Source organism: Neolamprologus multifasciatus, chromosome 11, assembly GCF_963576455.1.
Source record: "Neolamprologus multifasciatus chromosome 11, fNeoMul1.2, whole genome shotgun sequence".
NCBI classification, from domain to species: Eukaryota; Metazoa; Chordata; class Actinopteri; order Cichliformes; family Cichlidae; genus Neolamprologus; species Neolamprologus multifasciatus.
Genome location: NC_140449.1, coordinates 3,751,289 through 3,768,325, shown reverse-complemented (window position 1 = coordinate 3,768,325; position 17,037 = coordinate 3,751,289). Strand labels below are relative to the sequence as shown.

The window sequence follows — 17,037 nt, the reverse complement described above, 5'->3', positions numbered from 1 at the left end:
TACAAACCACTGCAGTGCAATACCTGTAATACCTACAGCATGTTCTAATCGCTCTAATAGGATATTATGGTCAACAGTATCGAACGCTGCACTGAGGTCTAGCAGGACAAGCACAGAGATGAGTCCACTGTCAGAGGCCATAAGAAGATCATTTGTAACCTTCACTAAAGCTGTTTCTGTGCTGTGATGAGCTCTGAAACCTGACTGAAACTCTTCAAATAAACCATTCCTCTGCAGATGATCTGTTAGCTGTTTGACAACTACTCTTTCAAGGATGTTGTTCACAGGCAACATACAGTTCCAGTGGCATTTTTGCTTAATTTAATATAGTCTGTGATCCATCCAGTCAAACAGATGATATCTTCTCCACATGTAGATTCACAGCACCTGAAGGGTCTTTAAGGCTCAACTGTCAAACTCGCAAAAACCTTTATGGATACAAACTGTCATTAAACAAGAAGCCAACAATAACAACGACTAATGAGAATTGCCTCTGCAAGTAATGTGGAGGTATTGTAAAAGCTATCAGTGCAATTTGGCAGAAATGTTCCTTCATAGTAACATATCCAGGATTGCATGACTTTCAGTAACTAACAGTACAGTTTTAATCTTTTGTTCCTGCCACTGAACATCTCTATCTGACCAAAAAGTTCTGAAGGAGGTGCTGCTGCACTGTGGAAGCAGCCATGTTTCTGTGAAGCACATACATACATATATGTATATATATTAGAGATGGACCGATCCAATGTTACGTATCGGTCCGATACTGACGTAAATTACTGGATCGGATATCGGAGAGAAATAAAAAATGTAATCCGATCTATTAAATATCAAAAAAGCACCTCACAAAACTTGCGACACTTGCTGTTGTTAGAATTTATTTAATATTATTTCTACACCAGGATCTTTTTCTACGCAGCTGACGGCTGGTAACTGTGCAGGGGCGGATCTAGCAAAGTTTAGCCAGGGGGGCCGATAGGGCATGAACAGGGAAAAGGGGGCACAAAGACATACTTTTCTTTCTTATTCTCATTTAAAATGTCGAGCTTTTAATAAATAATTATCTGAATCTTACACCCAAAGTTTTAATATGATGTAAAACGAATAGAAGTCCATTACTGTATATAGTAACTGTAAGTCTAATATACCCTAGTAAGCTATAGTACTTTTTCCTTTGGGAACCATCTGTGCAGTCTGCAGTTCTGTTGAAGAAAGATGTTGAATCTGTTTAATTATTCTTGAAAAATAATTTATTTCTGTGCATTTATTTTCACACTGCATCAAATTAAATTTGATTATGTTGATTAAGCATCATGAGGTGGGGGGTGGTTCCCTATTTTTTTTTGCTGGGAGTTTGCAACCCTATTAGTTAGGTTGCTTAATATTTCTTCTAAGTACTCTTTAAAATACCAGAATAGGGAGGATGGAGCAGGTTTAAGTTTATTAGATTGATCAGTGTTGCTGATCTATGAAATATTTTGGGTGCAGTGTATTTTTTACATACAGGTATAACAGAATAGCTTTAGTGTTGTTATCAAGTTTAAACTTGAGTATAAACTTATACAAAATGCAGCAAGATATTAAAAAAAAAACGTTTTATTGATTAAAAGACACTATATCGGATTCATATCGGTATCGGCAGATATCCAAATTTATGATATCGGTATCGGACATAAAAAAGTGGTATCGTGCATCTCTAATACATACGCCCAGTCATCTCATTGCCTCACATTCCCAAAGGTTCCCTCTTACTTCCTTGCTTAACTCCAGCTCTGCAGCCCCTTCTTCAGGATAGCAGCCTAATATTTGGTGTTGTTTACACCAGGCTGTACAGGCGGGCAACAGAGAGAAAGAAAGAAAGCAGGTCATACATATTAAATGAAGTAATTTGGCATAACCAAGCACAAAATGTACTTGGTTCATGTTCAGAAGAATCATGGTTGTGGTTAAAAGAAACCAACATCGACTGGACTGGAAACAGCCTGTAACTGGTTCAGATTGATCTAAGCAGCTGTAACCATCAACCCAGACGCCTCTAACTAGGTGCTACCTTACAGTTGTGACCAGGGATGGTTTATTTTCATGCTGATGTCTGCTTTAACTGACACAATAAAGTCTGTTATCATACCAAAGCCAAGCGTCCTGTCTGAAACTGTGCTGAGTCAGCGTATAGCACTTTAACGCTCAGCTCTTTCTGTCCCTGTGAGCTAACCCTTCACACCGCGGGGTTAATGCTTCTAATGAGGAGTGATCGACTCTGAGTATACGTTACCATTAATGTTTATTAAAAACTTATTTCTATCATGAGATCTTGCAGATTTGCTCTGTTTCAGTGAAAAAGCTTTAAGTAAACTCTTTACTCCACAGAAACGTTCATCAGTACTTGACAAAGTAAACGGATAAAAACACAACAAAACTAAAGTTTGAGTGAATAACTACCAGACTTTGCTGTTATGAGTTGCATGTTGTAAAACTCCGGGTTGCTTCCACAGTACAGAGACAAGCAGTTAGTGCTGTTTGTTTGATTGGTGCCTGTGAATGTGACGGTGATGATTGTCCGGCTCTCTGTGGCAGCTCTGCAACAAGCTGCTGATCCTGGTCCCTGCCTGTCGTCCTGGGAGCTGGGTGAGGCTGGACTGGATAAGTAAGAGAGGATGCATAGATGGGTGATGATAATTATAATAAATAATCTACCAAAGTAATACAGTAATAATGAAGAACACAAAAGTGCTCCAAAACTTCAGGCAACAAAATCCTGAAAACATTTTCATTATGTGAAAAAGAAGAGATGTTTATGCTTCAGCTGAAAACTGGTTGATTTTACATGTGAGACATTTATGATTTCATTCATGATGCATGAAGACTGTGACACGCAGTCCTGATATGTACGAATATATGTGGTGTTTGGATTAAAGTATGGTGTGATGTGGGCTGATGCACTGTGAAAGACAGAGGGAAATACAACGATGCTGAAAGAAAACGATTTCGAAGAGAAATGCACGACATTAGAATGAACTGCCGATAGAAACATCCCTGCAGCTTTCTTATTCTTGCTCTGATTATGACTTCTGCTGACAAATGAATTAGATAAAGTTGTAACCACAATTATTGTGGGAAGATACATACATTTAAAATGTCCTTTTGGAAAACAGATTGTCCTCATGGACGTCTGCAAATAGCGGAGGAACAAAACTGTTCAAATGTGTGTTGTCTTTCTGCTTTTTCTCACAGGTCTGATTCGTTTGCAGGAGCTTATAAAGGCGCCTTCACGGTACAACATCCGGTTAAAGATCCGGCAGTTGCCTGCAGAAACCAAGGATGCAAAGCCACTCTTAAAGGAGATGAAAAGGGGAAAGGAGTTTCATATTATCTTTGACTGTGGCCACGAAATGGCTGCTGGGATACTGAAGCAGGTACGAATGTTTGTTGTTGTATTTTGTCCTCTTCTAAATAAAATAACCAGAAAAACTCTCAGTTCCTAACCAACTGAGTAACAGCTGAACAGTTTAAAATAAGTCTGTCCTGCAATTTCAGCTTGTATGTTGTGATGGACGAGCAGTAAAGCAAAGTCAGGCACAGGAGTCGAAAAACAAACTTAAATTAAACCAAAAAATCTAAATCTTGGGCCCATAAAAGAGTAACTGAACTCAACAAACAACACTGCTAACCCAAACAAACTGACCTACCCCAACGAGACAAAGGGGAAACTTAAATAGCGACTGATCAGCCCACAAAGACACAAAAAGGGGAAAACTGAAACTATCCCAAAAGGTTGATTCTGTTCATCTGGATGTTTTCAGTGGGAGAATCATCATCATCAGGTGACTTCTTCAGTCTCAGCTGACTGCAGGTTTGTTAACAGAGTAACATAGTGTACACTCTTAAGTGCCAGGAGCATTCCCAGGATTTACACATCGGAGAAACCGAACAACCTCTGGGAAGCGGATGGCACAACACAGAATCAAGGAAATAACCTCACAGTGTTCATTCAGTGGTGCTAGTTTCAGTCATTGTGCAAATAAACTAAGAATACAGAATAATGTGATTGTAGAAATAAATTAATTCTTTACTATCCTGTAAATTAAATCCTATATTTAAAGAAAGACAAATATAAGTGTAGTGTTATGTAAGAGTCTCTATTGTAGCGCCGTGATGTTTGGTAGATGTTACCCACGATGTGTGGCTGTAACTGTAGCCATCACGATGTAAACAATAGTTTATTTTGATAAAACTGTATTGATCTTTGTGAGCCGGTTCCAGTATTTCCACACTTCACATTCTTTGCATCGCTTTTGGGCAGTGTTGCATTAGGATAAAGCTGTAGTCCTGGGCGAAGGTCACCGGTTCGATCCCCAGTTCTGTCTGTCTCGGTCGTTGTGTCCTTGGGCAAGACACTTCACGTACTGGTGTTGGTCAGAGGGGCCGATGGTGCGATATGGCAGCCTTGTTTCTGTCAGTCTGCCCCAGGGCAGCTGTGGCTACACCTGTAGCTGCCTCCACCAGTGTGTGAATGTGAGAGTGGATGAATAGTGGTATTGTAAAGTGCTTTGGGTGCCTAGAAAAGCGCTTTATAAATGCAATCCATTATTATTATTATTATAGTCTGGGCATCTGCAAACCACTGTTGCAATGGAGCAACATCCAGGCTGATGGTCATCTCAGTGGAGGGAGGCGGAAATGGTGGAATTTGGTACCTCTCAACCACAGCAGACCCATTCCACAGTTCCACTCCACAAACTGCCAGAGTGGGTCATTTTCACTGTGTCAAACTTCTCTAGAAGAAGTTTGGTTGTTTGTCTAGTCTGTAACATTTGACAAAAAAAAAGCATTTAAGATGAAGTTTTTTTGTTTTGCTTTGTAAACGTAAAATATATTTTAGACCCAATAATAAGCAACAGGCATGACAAACAACACTAAGCTACACTTACTTAATGAAACTTTTAAATTATTTCATTTTGAAAAAGTTTGGATAACTTATGGTTCCAAATGAGTTAAAATAAAGTAGGTATTGAAAAGAACTGTGAAACATGTCATTAGCTACCTTTGGCCCACAGTTTTCTTGGCTACAAGAAATACAAAATAAGAAACACATTTTAATACATTTTTAATCAGTTATAGAAGTGAAACGGTGAAGGTTTATCACTCTGTCCACCTCTGCCTCCTCTTCACTGGACCTGTAGCCTTTCTTTAGGTCTGAGACTCTGCTCCAGTGTAGTTTGCACAGTCTGGACTCTGCTCAGTTCAGCTGAGCTCACGCCTCTGCTGTCGACAGCTAGCAACCTCCTCTACATGTCCTATCATCAACTCTGCTCTGGTTCAATATTTCAGCCCTCACTCAGTCAGCCCTGTAATATTTATTCATCTCTTATCTAACTGCAGTCTCCTGTTATCATGTTTCTTTATCCACTCTGAGGAATCACAGCCAAAAAACTTTATTTATGATTATATTGTATTAAAGCACTGGTTGACCCCCCGTCCAGGAAGCCATAGTCTGCGGTCAATCGGCTGCGGCCAACTTCCCAAAAGAGAGGGCAATCTGTCTTAGCAGTTTGAGTTTAATATGAGAATATTTAACATTCAAAATAAAGATTCAGTTCAAATTCAGATGTGCGCCTATCTGACGGGTTAAAAGCAGTCGGGGAAGCTGCTCGTTTTGCAGACACTCAGCTTTTGTACTGATATGTCAGCAGTAATTATTCAATCAGTGAAACACTAAAGATTCTACTAATCAAACCCAACTCTCTTATATATTTATCTATCAGTGACATCCAGCCAGCACTGGACCAATGCGTCCAAACTGCAAATGAATCGCGCATGAGCGAAGCTGCTGCTCCTGCACTGACTGTACTGCAGTCATTTCTTCTTTTACTGTTATGTTGTTTTGTGGATCACAAGGTTTGAAACTACTTAAACACACACACAAAGTAACTCCACCGGAGTGCCCGGATAAACAGTGTTGGGGAGTAACTGAGTACATGTGCCGCCATTACGTATTTAAAATATAAAATATGAGTAACTGTATTCCGTTACAGTTACCGTTTAAAAAGGTGGTATTTAGAATACAGTTACTTTGTTGAAATAAATGGATTACACGGCGGTACTTCCCTGTTTCATATTGTGGCGGGTCAGGACTGTTTGGGTTTTGTTTGACAGCTACGTTCTGTTGTTCCAGGCAGCGTTACGGTTGCCATGGTTACAGGGTGACGCTCTCTCTCTCTGCGTGTTTCCTGGGTGAGAGAGCGCCTGTTGTTGTTGTTGTGCTAAGCTAACAGGCAGAATGCTACAGGTATAGCTCTAAAGAATGTAGCATCATGGGCAGTGTAGTCCGTGCTGCAGGGAGAATGGACTGTCATACACGTTATGTGTCTGTGAGCGAGGGAGGGAGAAAAAGGAAAAGTACGAGCTGTCATCGAGCAGAAACGGGAGCTGGAAGCATGTAAATATAATAATAACCACTGCAGCCAAGAAGAGAGCCTGACGAGCCCAGCTGTAAGTAAGCTATTAAGACTCGACTGTACACCGTGTTCGTGTTTTCCTCTGAAACAATAAGTTCTGTTGGAGCAGCCTTTCAACGCCTCTCTCTGTCTCTGCTAGCAAAGTTGACCCAGACAACAAAGTAAAGCTAGTTTTCAGCTACGAGCCGACACAGAACCCACCGTATTAGCCAGAGGTCCCTTTACTACGGTTCGGAGCCGCGGACCTTCAGTAACAGTAATAAATCACAGCAATAGTACATTCATGTAGTTGTAAACAGCATGATAATATATTAAGTAATCCAAAGTATTCAGAATACGTTACTCTCATTGAGTAACGTAACGGAATACGTTACAGAATACATTTTAAAAGTAACCTTCCCAACACTGCAGATAAAGGAGCAGGGTTGGAAGTGTGACATTAAAAAAACAATAATTGCTAAAATAAATTTAAATGTAGTTTAAATAAACTCTAAATGCATTTAGGACGTTTTTTACTCATCCTTACATGATGTTATGTTTCTCTACTACAACGTAGGTTGAAATCACATTAGCATGAGCAATTATGCAAAGTAGGCGATGACATCATTTAGCGGTTTTCCTTACTGAGGAGTTGGCAACACTGCGAGGGAGGAGGAAGGTGGTGACGTGGCATTGTCAAACCATATGGTTTTATCCTTCTGCAATGAGAAGCAAAAATTTCCAGCTTACTTAGTTAATTTAAGTCAACTCAAATAACCTGAGTTAATCAGCTTTGTGAAAAAAAAGTATGGTGACTGACTTAAACTGAGTTCAGTCTGCTTAATGTGTTTAATTTAACAGAATATTAGATTTTACAGTGTAAAGACAGCCTGGTGCTGTCGGCATCTTAAAGCAGCTGTTAATATAAATAACACAGAATTGAATTAAACTGCAGGACTGCGGTGACTCACTTAACAAGCATTCATAATTCTCCTGCCTGAAAGATTTATAAAATATTGAGGACGACACGATTGACTTCCTGTTCTCCGTCACTCTCCCAGGGTTTTTAATCAGTGTCATGCTGCTAGATTGCTGGGGAAGGTCAAGGTTGCCTTTCATTAATAATGTCAGAAAGAATCACTGCTAATGACAAGTAATGGATGGTTTGAGCGTCTGATATTCTCATTACGTGACCAATCAGTTATAAGTACTCATAGCAATCAAGGTGTCCAAATACCTGTGCAACCAAATACTTCCAGTTTGTGTTTTTGGGTTGAAAAAGCAGAGACGTGGTGTTTAGAGACAGTGTGTCTCAACCTTTCTGACACCCCGACACGTATGGGATAAGTTTGTCCTGGATCACCTGGAGCTTTCTTTAGGAGCCTTCCCAGCTTTGACAAATGTCCAGTTATGTTAGTTTTTGGTTGTTCTTGCGTTTTTCAATTGATTGCTACAAGAGAAAACATGTGATTGGACTGTTATTTAAATCTAAGTTAATATAAATGTAATGTAAGTACTCCAGAAATATCAGCGACTCTTCTTATAATCATGTTAATAATGATGTGAAACAGCTATTTTCATTTCGTTGAATGTGTTTTTCTGTTAGTTTGTTTCTTTTCCCCAAAGAAAAAAGTTTCTGGCACTGTCATCACAGGATGCAGGATTTTGTATGTGAGTCACCACTGAGGCTGGTTTTCAGACTGCGCTGTGTTTCTCAAGGTTTCTCACTTATTAGCAGCAGCAGCATCCCTTCCTGTCCCCTTATGCATCCTCTGTGCACAGCTGTAGTCTGTGGTTTGTTTATGTACCGGAGTAGGTAGAGTAGAGTAGGTCATCCCAAATGGAGTATACAGTCATCACAGCACAGACATATACAAGCAGCTCCTGATGATCCAAACCCAACAGCCACACAGTTCGGATCATAACAGAATAATACAGAGTAGGGTTCATTTTTTGGAAACACATTACCTTTGTAAAGGTTTTATTACCACTGCTGAACTTTGTTTCCTAGTAGAGTGTATGGCTGTTACAGGCAGACGAGGCCGAGTCATACTGAGTATCAGCATGACAGGAGTCTGATTTTCATGTTAACTTCAGCATAAAATAGAAAATGGAGTTGATGCAAACCAAATTTTCCCCGCTGACCAGATTTTGTTATATTTAAAAAACTAAATAATATAATCTTATATATATTAAATAAATTATTATTTATTTAGTGCCAGATCACAACAATAGTTGCCTCTAGGTGCTTGATACTGTAAGGTAAAGCCTCTATGATAATACAAAGAAAACAGAAAAAATGAAAAAATCTGAGTGAAGAAGAGACACTCAGTCCGTTGTGGGAAGTTTTAAACCCAATGAAAATGTTCTGGTTCCACAGAAGCGGACCTGGAGGCTGAACCCATATGGAAAAGAAGCCTTAGCGTGCTTCATATAGTGAATCTTATAAGGCTTATATGATTCACTCCTTTCTCATTACTTTCATATAGTGATTTAGTAAGTATCCAAAACATACAAGTTTCATTTATATAATTTTTTCAAGGGATCTTATATCTGTTTTCACTCTTGTGTGCTTTTCATACAAGTTTCACACACAACAGATACAAACTGTATTTTTTAGATTTATCGATCTTTTCCATGTGGGAAGGCTCTGCTCCCATTCTACTTTTAAAAGCCTGAGGAAGCACAGCAGTCTGAACGTGCTCTGTGGTGGTGATCCAGTACTGTGAGGTCTTTAAGATAAGGTGGGACTGATTATTCAAGACCTCATAGGTGATTATAAAAATGTAAATTCTGAATCTAGATTTATCAGGGAGCCAATGAAGTGCGAACAAAATATGCTGCAGCATTTTGGATTAGCTGAAGGCTTTTCAGGGAGTTTTTTGGACATCCTGATAATAATGAATTGCAGTAGTCCAGCCTGGAAGTAATAAATGCATGAACTAGTTTTTCAGCGTCACTCTGAGACAGGATATTTCTAACTTTAGAGATGTTGCACAAATGGAAGAACGCAGTCTTACATATTTGTTTAATATGTGCGTTGAAGGACATATCCTGGTCAAAAATGACTCCAAGGTTCCTCACAGTGTTACTGGAGGCCAAGGTAATGCCATCCAGAGTAAGAATCTGCTTAGATACCATATTTCTAAGCTTTTCAGGACCGAGTACAATAACCTCAGTTTTATCTGAGTTAAGAAGCAGAAAGTTAGTGGCCATCCAGGTCTTTATGTCATCTGGACACACACCAATGAGTTGTTGTTGAGTTGTTGCAAAGAAACACTGCAAAGAAAGCCCTTACAACATGTGGTTATCCCAACTGGGCCTTCATCAAATCAGTGAGTATGGAGAGAAAAGAAGGTCTGACACCAGCTTGAGGAAAAAAAGACAAATGGAGCAACAATTAGGTTTTGAGATCCCTTTCTAGGCCCTTAATGCCCACTCACATTTAGCATAAGATGATCTCAATAGGTCACATGATGGGATGAGGTAAGGGCTCACAGTGGTTTCACCTCAGACCTCTGCTGAGAATGACCCACACCTTCATCACAACTCGGCTTATGTGATGAAATTCTCAAAAGTGGGTCAACGACCCTCTTAACCTCCTAGGACCTGCGTCCACATATCGTCACATTTCGGGTTATTTAGACCAAAATACTCAATTATGTTCTACATGGGACTGATATCCACTTACGAGGACATTATATGCTACTGTTAAACAAATGTCCTCATATGTGGATCTCATTTTTCTTAAAAACAAAAATAAGGTAAAAAGAAAAATCTGGTAATTCTTTGTTTTTACATTCATCGGGTCCCAATCAGCCCAAATATCAAAGAGAGATTAAAAATGCTGCAGTGGAAGAGTTCGGGTGGAAGAGTCTTTGTGGGAGTTGTTCTGCACGTTACCACACCTTGCTTGGCCAGATGGGATGTAACATCTGTCCAACATGTTATGGGTCTATGCATGATCAGTCGGAGATGCATTTCTTCAAGGGTTGTTCTCATACTAACCCTTTTCACCATGAATCAGTAGAAGCTCTATTTCGGATATCCAGGTGTTATGCTCTTTGTCTTTGTCTGAGCCTTTGAATGCAACTAGCAATTACAAATATATGACTTCTTTTCAAAACACAACTTACTGATGGAAAAATGTATCAACATTTGGCTTAATGCATTCAGTGAGCTAAACGAAAGGCATTTTCAGTTAGATGTAATGTTTCTAGCCTGAACCTGGTAATGAATAGCTGATAAAATTAGCTAATAAAGCAACTTGACCTTTGAAATGTTCAGCTAACATCATGTAAGTAAATAAATACATACAGTCGTGGCCAAACGTTCTGAGAGTGACACAAATATTAGTTTTCACAAAGTTTGCTGCTTCGGTGTTTTCAGATCTTTGTGTGAGTTGTTTCTGGGATGTATTATAATTATTAATTACAAGCACTTCATACGTTTCAAATGCTTTTATTGTTAATTACATCACATTTTTTGCAAAGAGTCGATATTTGACCAGTGTTGGCCCTTCTTTTTCATAACCTCTGCAGTTCGCCCTGGCATGCTGTCAACCAACCTCTGGGCCTGACTGATGGCGACCCATTCTTCTATAATAATGGTGTTTGTGAAAATTAGTGGGTTTTGTATGTTTGTTTACCTCTTTGGGATTCACCACAATTTGTCAATTGGATTAAGGTGTGGAGAGTTTTCCGGCCATGGACCTAAAATTTCAGTGTTTTGTTCTCCGAGCCACTAAGTCATCACTGTGGCCTTAGGGGGCGGAGCTCCATCAGGCTGGAAAAGGCATCTTCCTCACCAGACTGTGCTTGGATGGTTGGAAGACGTTCCTGTGGGAGGATGTTTTATTCATGGCTGTGTTTTTTGGCAGAATTGTGAGTGAGCCCACTCAGAGAGGCAGCCCCACAGATGAATGGTCTTAGGATGCCTTACTGTCGGGTGAGACAGCACCGACGGTAGCACCCACCTTTTCTTCTCCAGACAATCTTTTTCCCAAACAATTGGAAAGGGGCTTCATCAGAGAAAATGACTTCACCTCAGCAGGCCACCTTCCAAAAGTCTTCACCTCACTGTACGTGCAGATGCACTCACACCTGCTGCCATTCCTAGCAAGCTCTGCACTGGCGGCACATCCTGCAGCTGAATCATCTTTAGGAGACGGCCCTGGTGCTTGCTGGAGTCTCTTTTGTGCCCTGAAGCTGTTTTCACAACAACTGAACCTCTTTCCTTGAAGTTCTTGATGATCCAATAAATGGTTGATTTAGGCGCAATCTCCGTAGCAACAACATCCTCGCCTGTGAAGCTGTTTTTATGCAACGCAATGATGGCTGCACGTGTTTCTTTGCAGCTAACCATGGTTAACATCACCCTCCTTTTAACACATCCAGTCTGCTATTCTAACTCAGTCAGCATGACATCATCATCTCCAGCCTTGTGCTCATCAACACCTGAGTTAATGAGAAGATTATTGTGATGATCTCAGCAGGTCTTTCTATGGCAGCGATGAAGTGCAGTGCTGATGGGTTTGTTCGGATTAAGTTTATTTTCATGGCAAAGAAGGACTTTGCCTTTCATCTGATCACTCTTCTCAACCTTCTGCAAATTGTTATCATAAAAACAAACTTGTGAAAACCAATATTTGTGTCATTCTGAAAACATTTGGCCATGACTGTACATACAAATGTAGATTATGTCCACACGTACCCGGGTATTTTTGAAAACGCAGATTTTTCTATGCGTTTGCACCTTTCGTCCACACATAAACGGCGTTTTCGGTCACTGAAAACGGAGATTTCTAAAAACTCCGGCCAGGGTGGATATTTTCTAAAACTCAGTTTTTGCATTTACGTGTGGACGAGAAAAACGGAGAAAACGCAGCGTCAAAGGTGTGCGCCTTTTTTGACGTCACACTGTGCGCCATGTTATTGTTTCGGTGAAATGAATTTCTACAACACTGTTACTGTTAATTGTCTCTGCAGTGTTTAAATGCTTACATATACACACACAGTTACTGTCCCTCCACACATACGACTCGGCTCTGCTAAAAAAACCGAGTCGTAAACAAAGATGCCCCATCTTTGTTTACTTTTTCCCACCGAGGCTTCTAGACTTCTGATTGGCCAACATTTCTGCACGGTTCGGAATATAGCGCCACCTGCTGCTTTGGCATGTTCCTACCAGCGTTTTCCTTCATTTCTGCCTTTACGTGTGGACGGGATTATTTTTTAAAACGAAAACGGAAAATCTCCGTTTTCAAAAATACCCGTGTACGTGTGGACGTAGCCTAAATGCTGTGCTGAGCTGACCCCCAAATATCTGTTTGGCTAGAAAGCCTTTATTAGTTCGGTGCAGCTTTTTCTTTGGTGATGCTAACACAGACGAAGGGCTTGATATCCAGTTGAGCAGCTGGCTGGTTTTTGCTTGCTTACACAGTCAGATTCTCACTGGTAAAATAAAATTTGAAGCCAGATCAGCGCTTTGGTGTCCTTATATAGAGTTTGGTACATGGTACTTTAATGTCTGCTGTTTGTTAACATCAGTGATTAGCTGACTCTATTTCTAGGCTACTATTAGCTAGGGCTGTTGCTCACTGTTGATGCTGGGAGCAGAAGAGAACAACTGAGGCAAGGCGTTATAGTAATTATTCATCTAATAGATCATAAAACAATCTCACAGAACAACTTTGAACTTCTTTTCCTCAACAGTATGACAGTAAGAAGTCAGGTTATTTTTCCACTGGAAGAAAAGTGTTACATGAAAATGTGCCACATCGAGTCGTGTGTGCTACAAGCACAATGAGCACATTTGTTTTTGCTTTTAGGAGATGTATTTAATGTTACAGGAACATATCCGTCTTTGTGATGACATGATGCAGTAACACAAACCTTTGCATTTTCAGGGATTAGTGCTCTGCAGACTGCTCTGTTATTGAGGAATGTTAAATCCTTTTACATACCATGTTTACCCTTTCACACACTGAAAACAATAGTTTAACACTGAAAAAAGATGTTTTTGATTTTGTGAAATAAAAATAAACAAAAGCAGCTCTTTTACAATCGCTCCACTCTGCAGTGCTTAATACTACTTGTTAGTTTGGTGATGCTAATGTTCCAGATGTTCCACAGAATTATGCATATTGTACTTTAGCAGTATTCTAAATGCATGATCACCCTGGGCGCTGTGTCCTCACATGGTTGTGTTTTTGCTGGGCTAAAGCAGTGTAGCACAATATATGCCTTCTCACATTACATGGTAACACAGCGATGTAGCCTTACAAAACAGTGTGTGTGTGTGTGTGTGTGTGTGTGTGTGTGTGCAGAATATGACAAAACATTTTATCTGCTTCCTGATTTATTTATAAATCTCTCCCAATGTGCCCCCTCCTGTCACTGTCTTTCTTAGGCTCTTGCCATGGGGATGATGACAGAGTACTATCACTATATATTTACCACACTGGTAAGTAGAGTCAGAGACTTCCTGCACAGTCATTTCTTCATCAGATCGAGCTCACAGTTCCATATCGCCGTAAAGATTTGTTGCATCGTCAAAACATTAGACGGTGCAGCTTCTCAATCTTCATTTCATTTATTTTTCTTTCAGTGGGTGATTCATTTTCCAGAGCCAAAGAAAATAATATCACACTACTTTGTAACATAAGAACAAAGAACTGATCTTATTTTCTCTTGGTTTGTCCTTCCTTTATCAGCTGATGATATCTTTTAATGATTCATCTTCCAAATATTCTTCATTCCATCATATTTTTCTCCTTTTTTTGTTATTGTTTGTTCATTTTTCTTCTTTTTCATCTTTTTCTTGATTAATATTTTAGTCTTACTGTGTAAAAAGTGCTACTAATTCCACCCTGAGCTATGGTATGTATGTAACATACAAAGTATGTCGCCTTGTGACTGAGTCTTGCAGTCTTGTGTAGTCTTGTGACTACAAGACCCAGCTGTACATCTGCACCTAAAGGTCAAAGGTCACTCTTTGAGGATGTCGGTGTTCACATTTTGGACAGAGGGGACAGATGGTTTGAAAGAGGAGTGGAAGAAGCATCTGTGTCCACTGTGAGCGACCATCTTTGAACAGAGGGCGGGGCTTACGACACCAACTGTCTGCCATCTATAATCCAGTTTTGAGATCCTTCCCAGACGCCGTAACGCTCACTCACATCCTGGGTCAGGTCATCTCCATAGGTCACATGTTAGGGTGAAGCATTGTCTCACAATGGTTTCAGTTGAAACCTCTGCTTATAATGACCCTTTCTCACACCTTGTCTCATGTGATGAGTCACACGATCAGTAGTGTGTCAACAAGCCTCTTAAGGAACAACGCCCACTAGGGTTTAATTATCTGAGACTCTCCACCGTTTGGTTTTAGAACTGAAGAAGCTTCTTAGATAAGAGATGAATCATCTTCCAGTCGCTTTTCTTTTCAGGCTCCTTAGATTACCATGAGCTGGATGATGGAGAACCTACACAGAGACACATTTGTTTGGAGATATCAAAACTGAAGAAATTATTAAATAAAATGCACTGTTGTAATTCTATTCATCGGTGCTTTATTGGATGATTTTTCTTTCACAGTCCGGATATTTAATTAAATGATGTGGCAGATTAATAAAAGATGAGACTGAGATGATGACATGATTTTTCATCTGGTGATCCAAGGCATCCAAACTTCATTTGGGCATGCATCAGGAAAGAGGCAGGTGCTTTTCTTTAACTATCTGCTCACTTTGAGCCAAACAACTTTAATTTTTTAATTTCAATTTTATTTATACAGCGCCAAATCACAACGACAGTAGACCCTACAATAATACATACAAAGCATTTCAAACCTTCAATCATTTCAGACATTTGGAACAGTATCGCTGCTTTTGGTACACATAGGAAAAAAGCCAACTTTCAAAAATAAAATTTCTTTCAGTCAAAGTAAATATACTTTAAAAGATTTCTATAAAACAGTTTTTGCCATGTACACAATGACACCAGTATTTGGCAAACTGCTAGTGAACATGCAGTGCTGACGAATGACAAATAACAACAACAGATGACATTTTGTTAATGTAATTTTTTTAATTTATCATTATATTCTTTTCATCGTAACTTTCACAATAATTACTCTGTTTCTGCTGCCAACCGGTGAAACTATTTCAGAATTAGTTCAAATGAGCCTTTGCTCTCGCCCCAACCGGTCGCAGAAGATGGCCCCGCCCCTCCCTGAGCCTGGTTCTGCCGGAGGTTTCTTCCTGCTAAAAGGGAGTTTTTCCTTCCCACTGTCGCCAAAGTGCTGCTCATAGGGGGTCATATGATTGTTGGGTTTTTCTCTCTATGTATTATTGTAGGGTCTACCTTACAATATAAAGCACCTTGAGGCGACTGTTGTTGTGATTTGGCGCTGTGTAAATAAAACTGAATTGAACTGAAATTAAATTGTTGGTGTCTTCACAATAGCAGTCCTTCTTGACAGCTCGTTAAAATCTGTCACATTAGAGATCATATGTGTCCTAACCTTGCCTTTGGTTATCTCAGAATAAACGTCCTCTCAGTATCTACATAACAAAATCCACAAATGCCTGTGTCTACATGTCAAGGTCAAAGATTTGACTCAGATCAAAGTGTAAATGCTCCGTCTCATCCTGGAAAGGCTGTTAGTGCTGTCAGGGATCAAAACGCTGTCACTCTTATTCTTTTTCTCTACTTTACTTTTTTTTTTTGTGAATTCCCTGCGAAGAAAACGTACTGCAAATGCAATATTTGCTTTAAGGGTGTTTATTCTAAATTATCAGTGCCTTTGTATGTAGTACTAAGAGAGGAACTATGGTATTCTAAAATTTTTCTGTGTGGAAGGCGTAGCATAAAAGTCTGTTAGGTGGTGCAGGACATGTATAAAGACAGCAATACTGGGGTGGAGTGTGGGGTAGGAGTGGCATATGGGTTCTAAGTTGAGGTGGGATTACAGTGAGGATCACCTCTGACCCCTTCCTTGTTTGCAGTAGTGATGGACAAGTTGACAGCTGAGTTGGGTTTGTTGAATTAAACCTATAATAGACTGACGAACCTGTCCAGGGTACACCTTGCCTTTCAGCTTATAGCAGGGATAAGTGGGGATAAAATGATACATAGAGTTTAACATTGTATCGATTCTTTCCAGGATCTGTTTGCACTGGACGTGGAACCTTACCGGTACAGTGGTGTAAACATGACGGGTTTCAGGATACTCAACACCGAGAACAGCCAGGTGGCTTCTATCATCGAGAAGTGGTCCATGGAGCGACTGCAGGCTCCACCGAAACCTGACTCCGGATTACTGGACGGCTTCATGACTGTGAGTTTGGACAAAGTTCATGAATGTACGATGAAGCACTTTGCCAGAGTTTTGTTCACTGACATGCAGATGTGGACCCATGGTCAGTTATTTATTGATCTTTCTCAGAAACTGTTGTCATGGTGAGGAAGGAAATGAATGATGACAGTAGGGGATTTCTTTGTTAATACGCCACAGCTGTAGACTTCAGACTGAGACAGAGGTACATCAATTTTTGCTGTTGATTGCTTCTTCAGTTTTGTCAGCGCTCTAACCTTCAGTGTGA

The 17,037-nt window shown here is 39.9% G+C and overlaps 1 protein-coding gene across 3 annotated transcripts in view; it reads left to right on the top strand.

Moving 5' to 3' along the window:
• Window positions 1-17,037, top strand: part of grik2 (glutamate receptor, ionotropic, kainate 2) — a 344,100-nt gene that overhangs the window by 126,230 nt on the left and 200,833 nt on the right. For all 3 annotated transcript variants that reach the window (XM_085176689.1, XM_085176687.1, XM_085176688.1), the window contains exons 5-7: window positions 3,232-3,413; window positions 13,845-13,898; window positions 16,599-16,772. In XM_085176689.1, coding sequence (XP_085032815.1) covers window positions 3,232-3,413; window positions 13,845-13,898; window positions 16,599-16,772 — 410 coding nt within the window. The remainder of the gene's footprint in view (window positions 1-3,231; window positions 3,414-13,844; window positions 13,899-16,598; window positions 16,773-17,037) is intronic.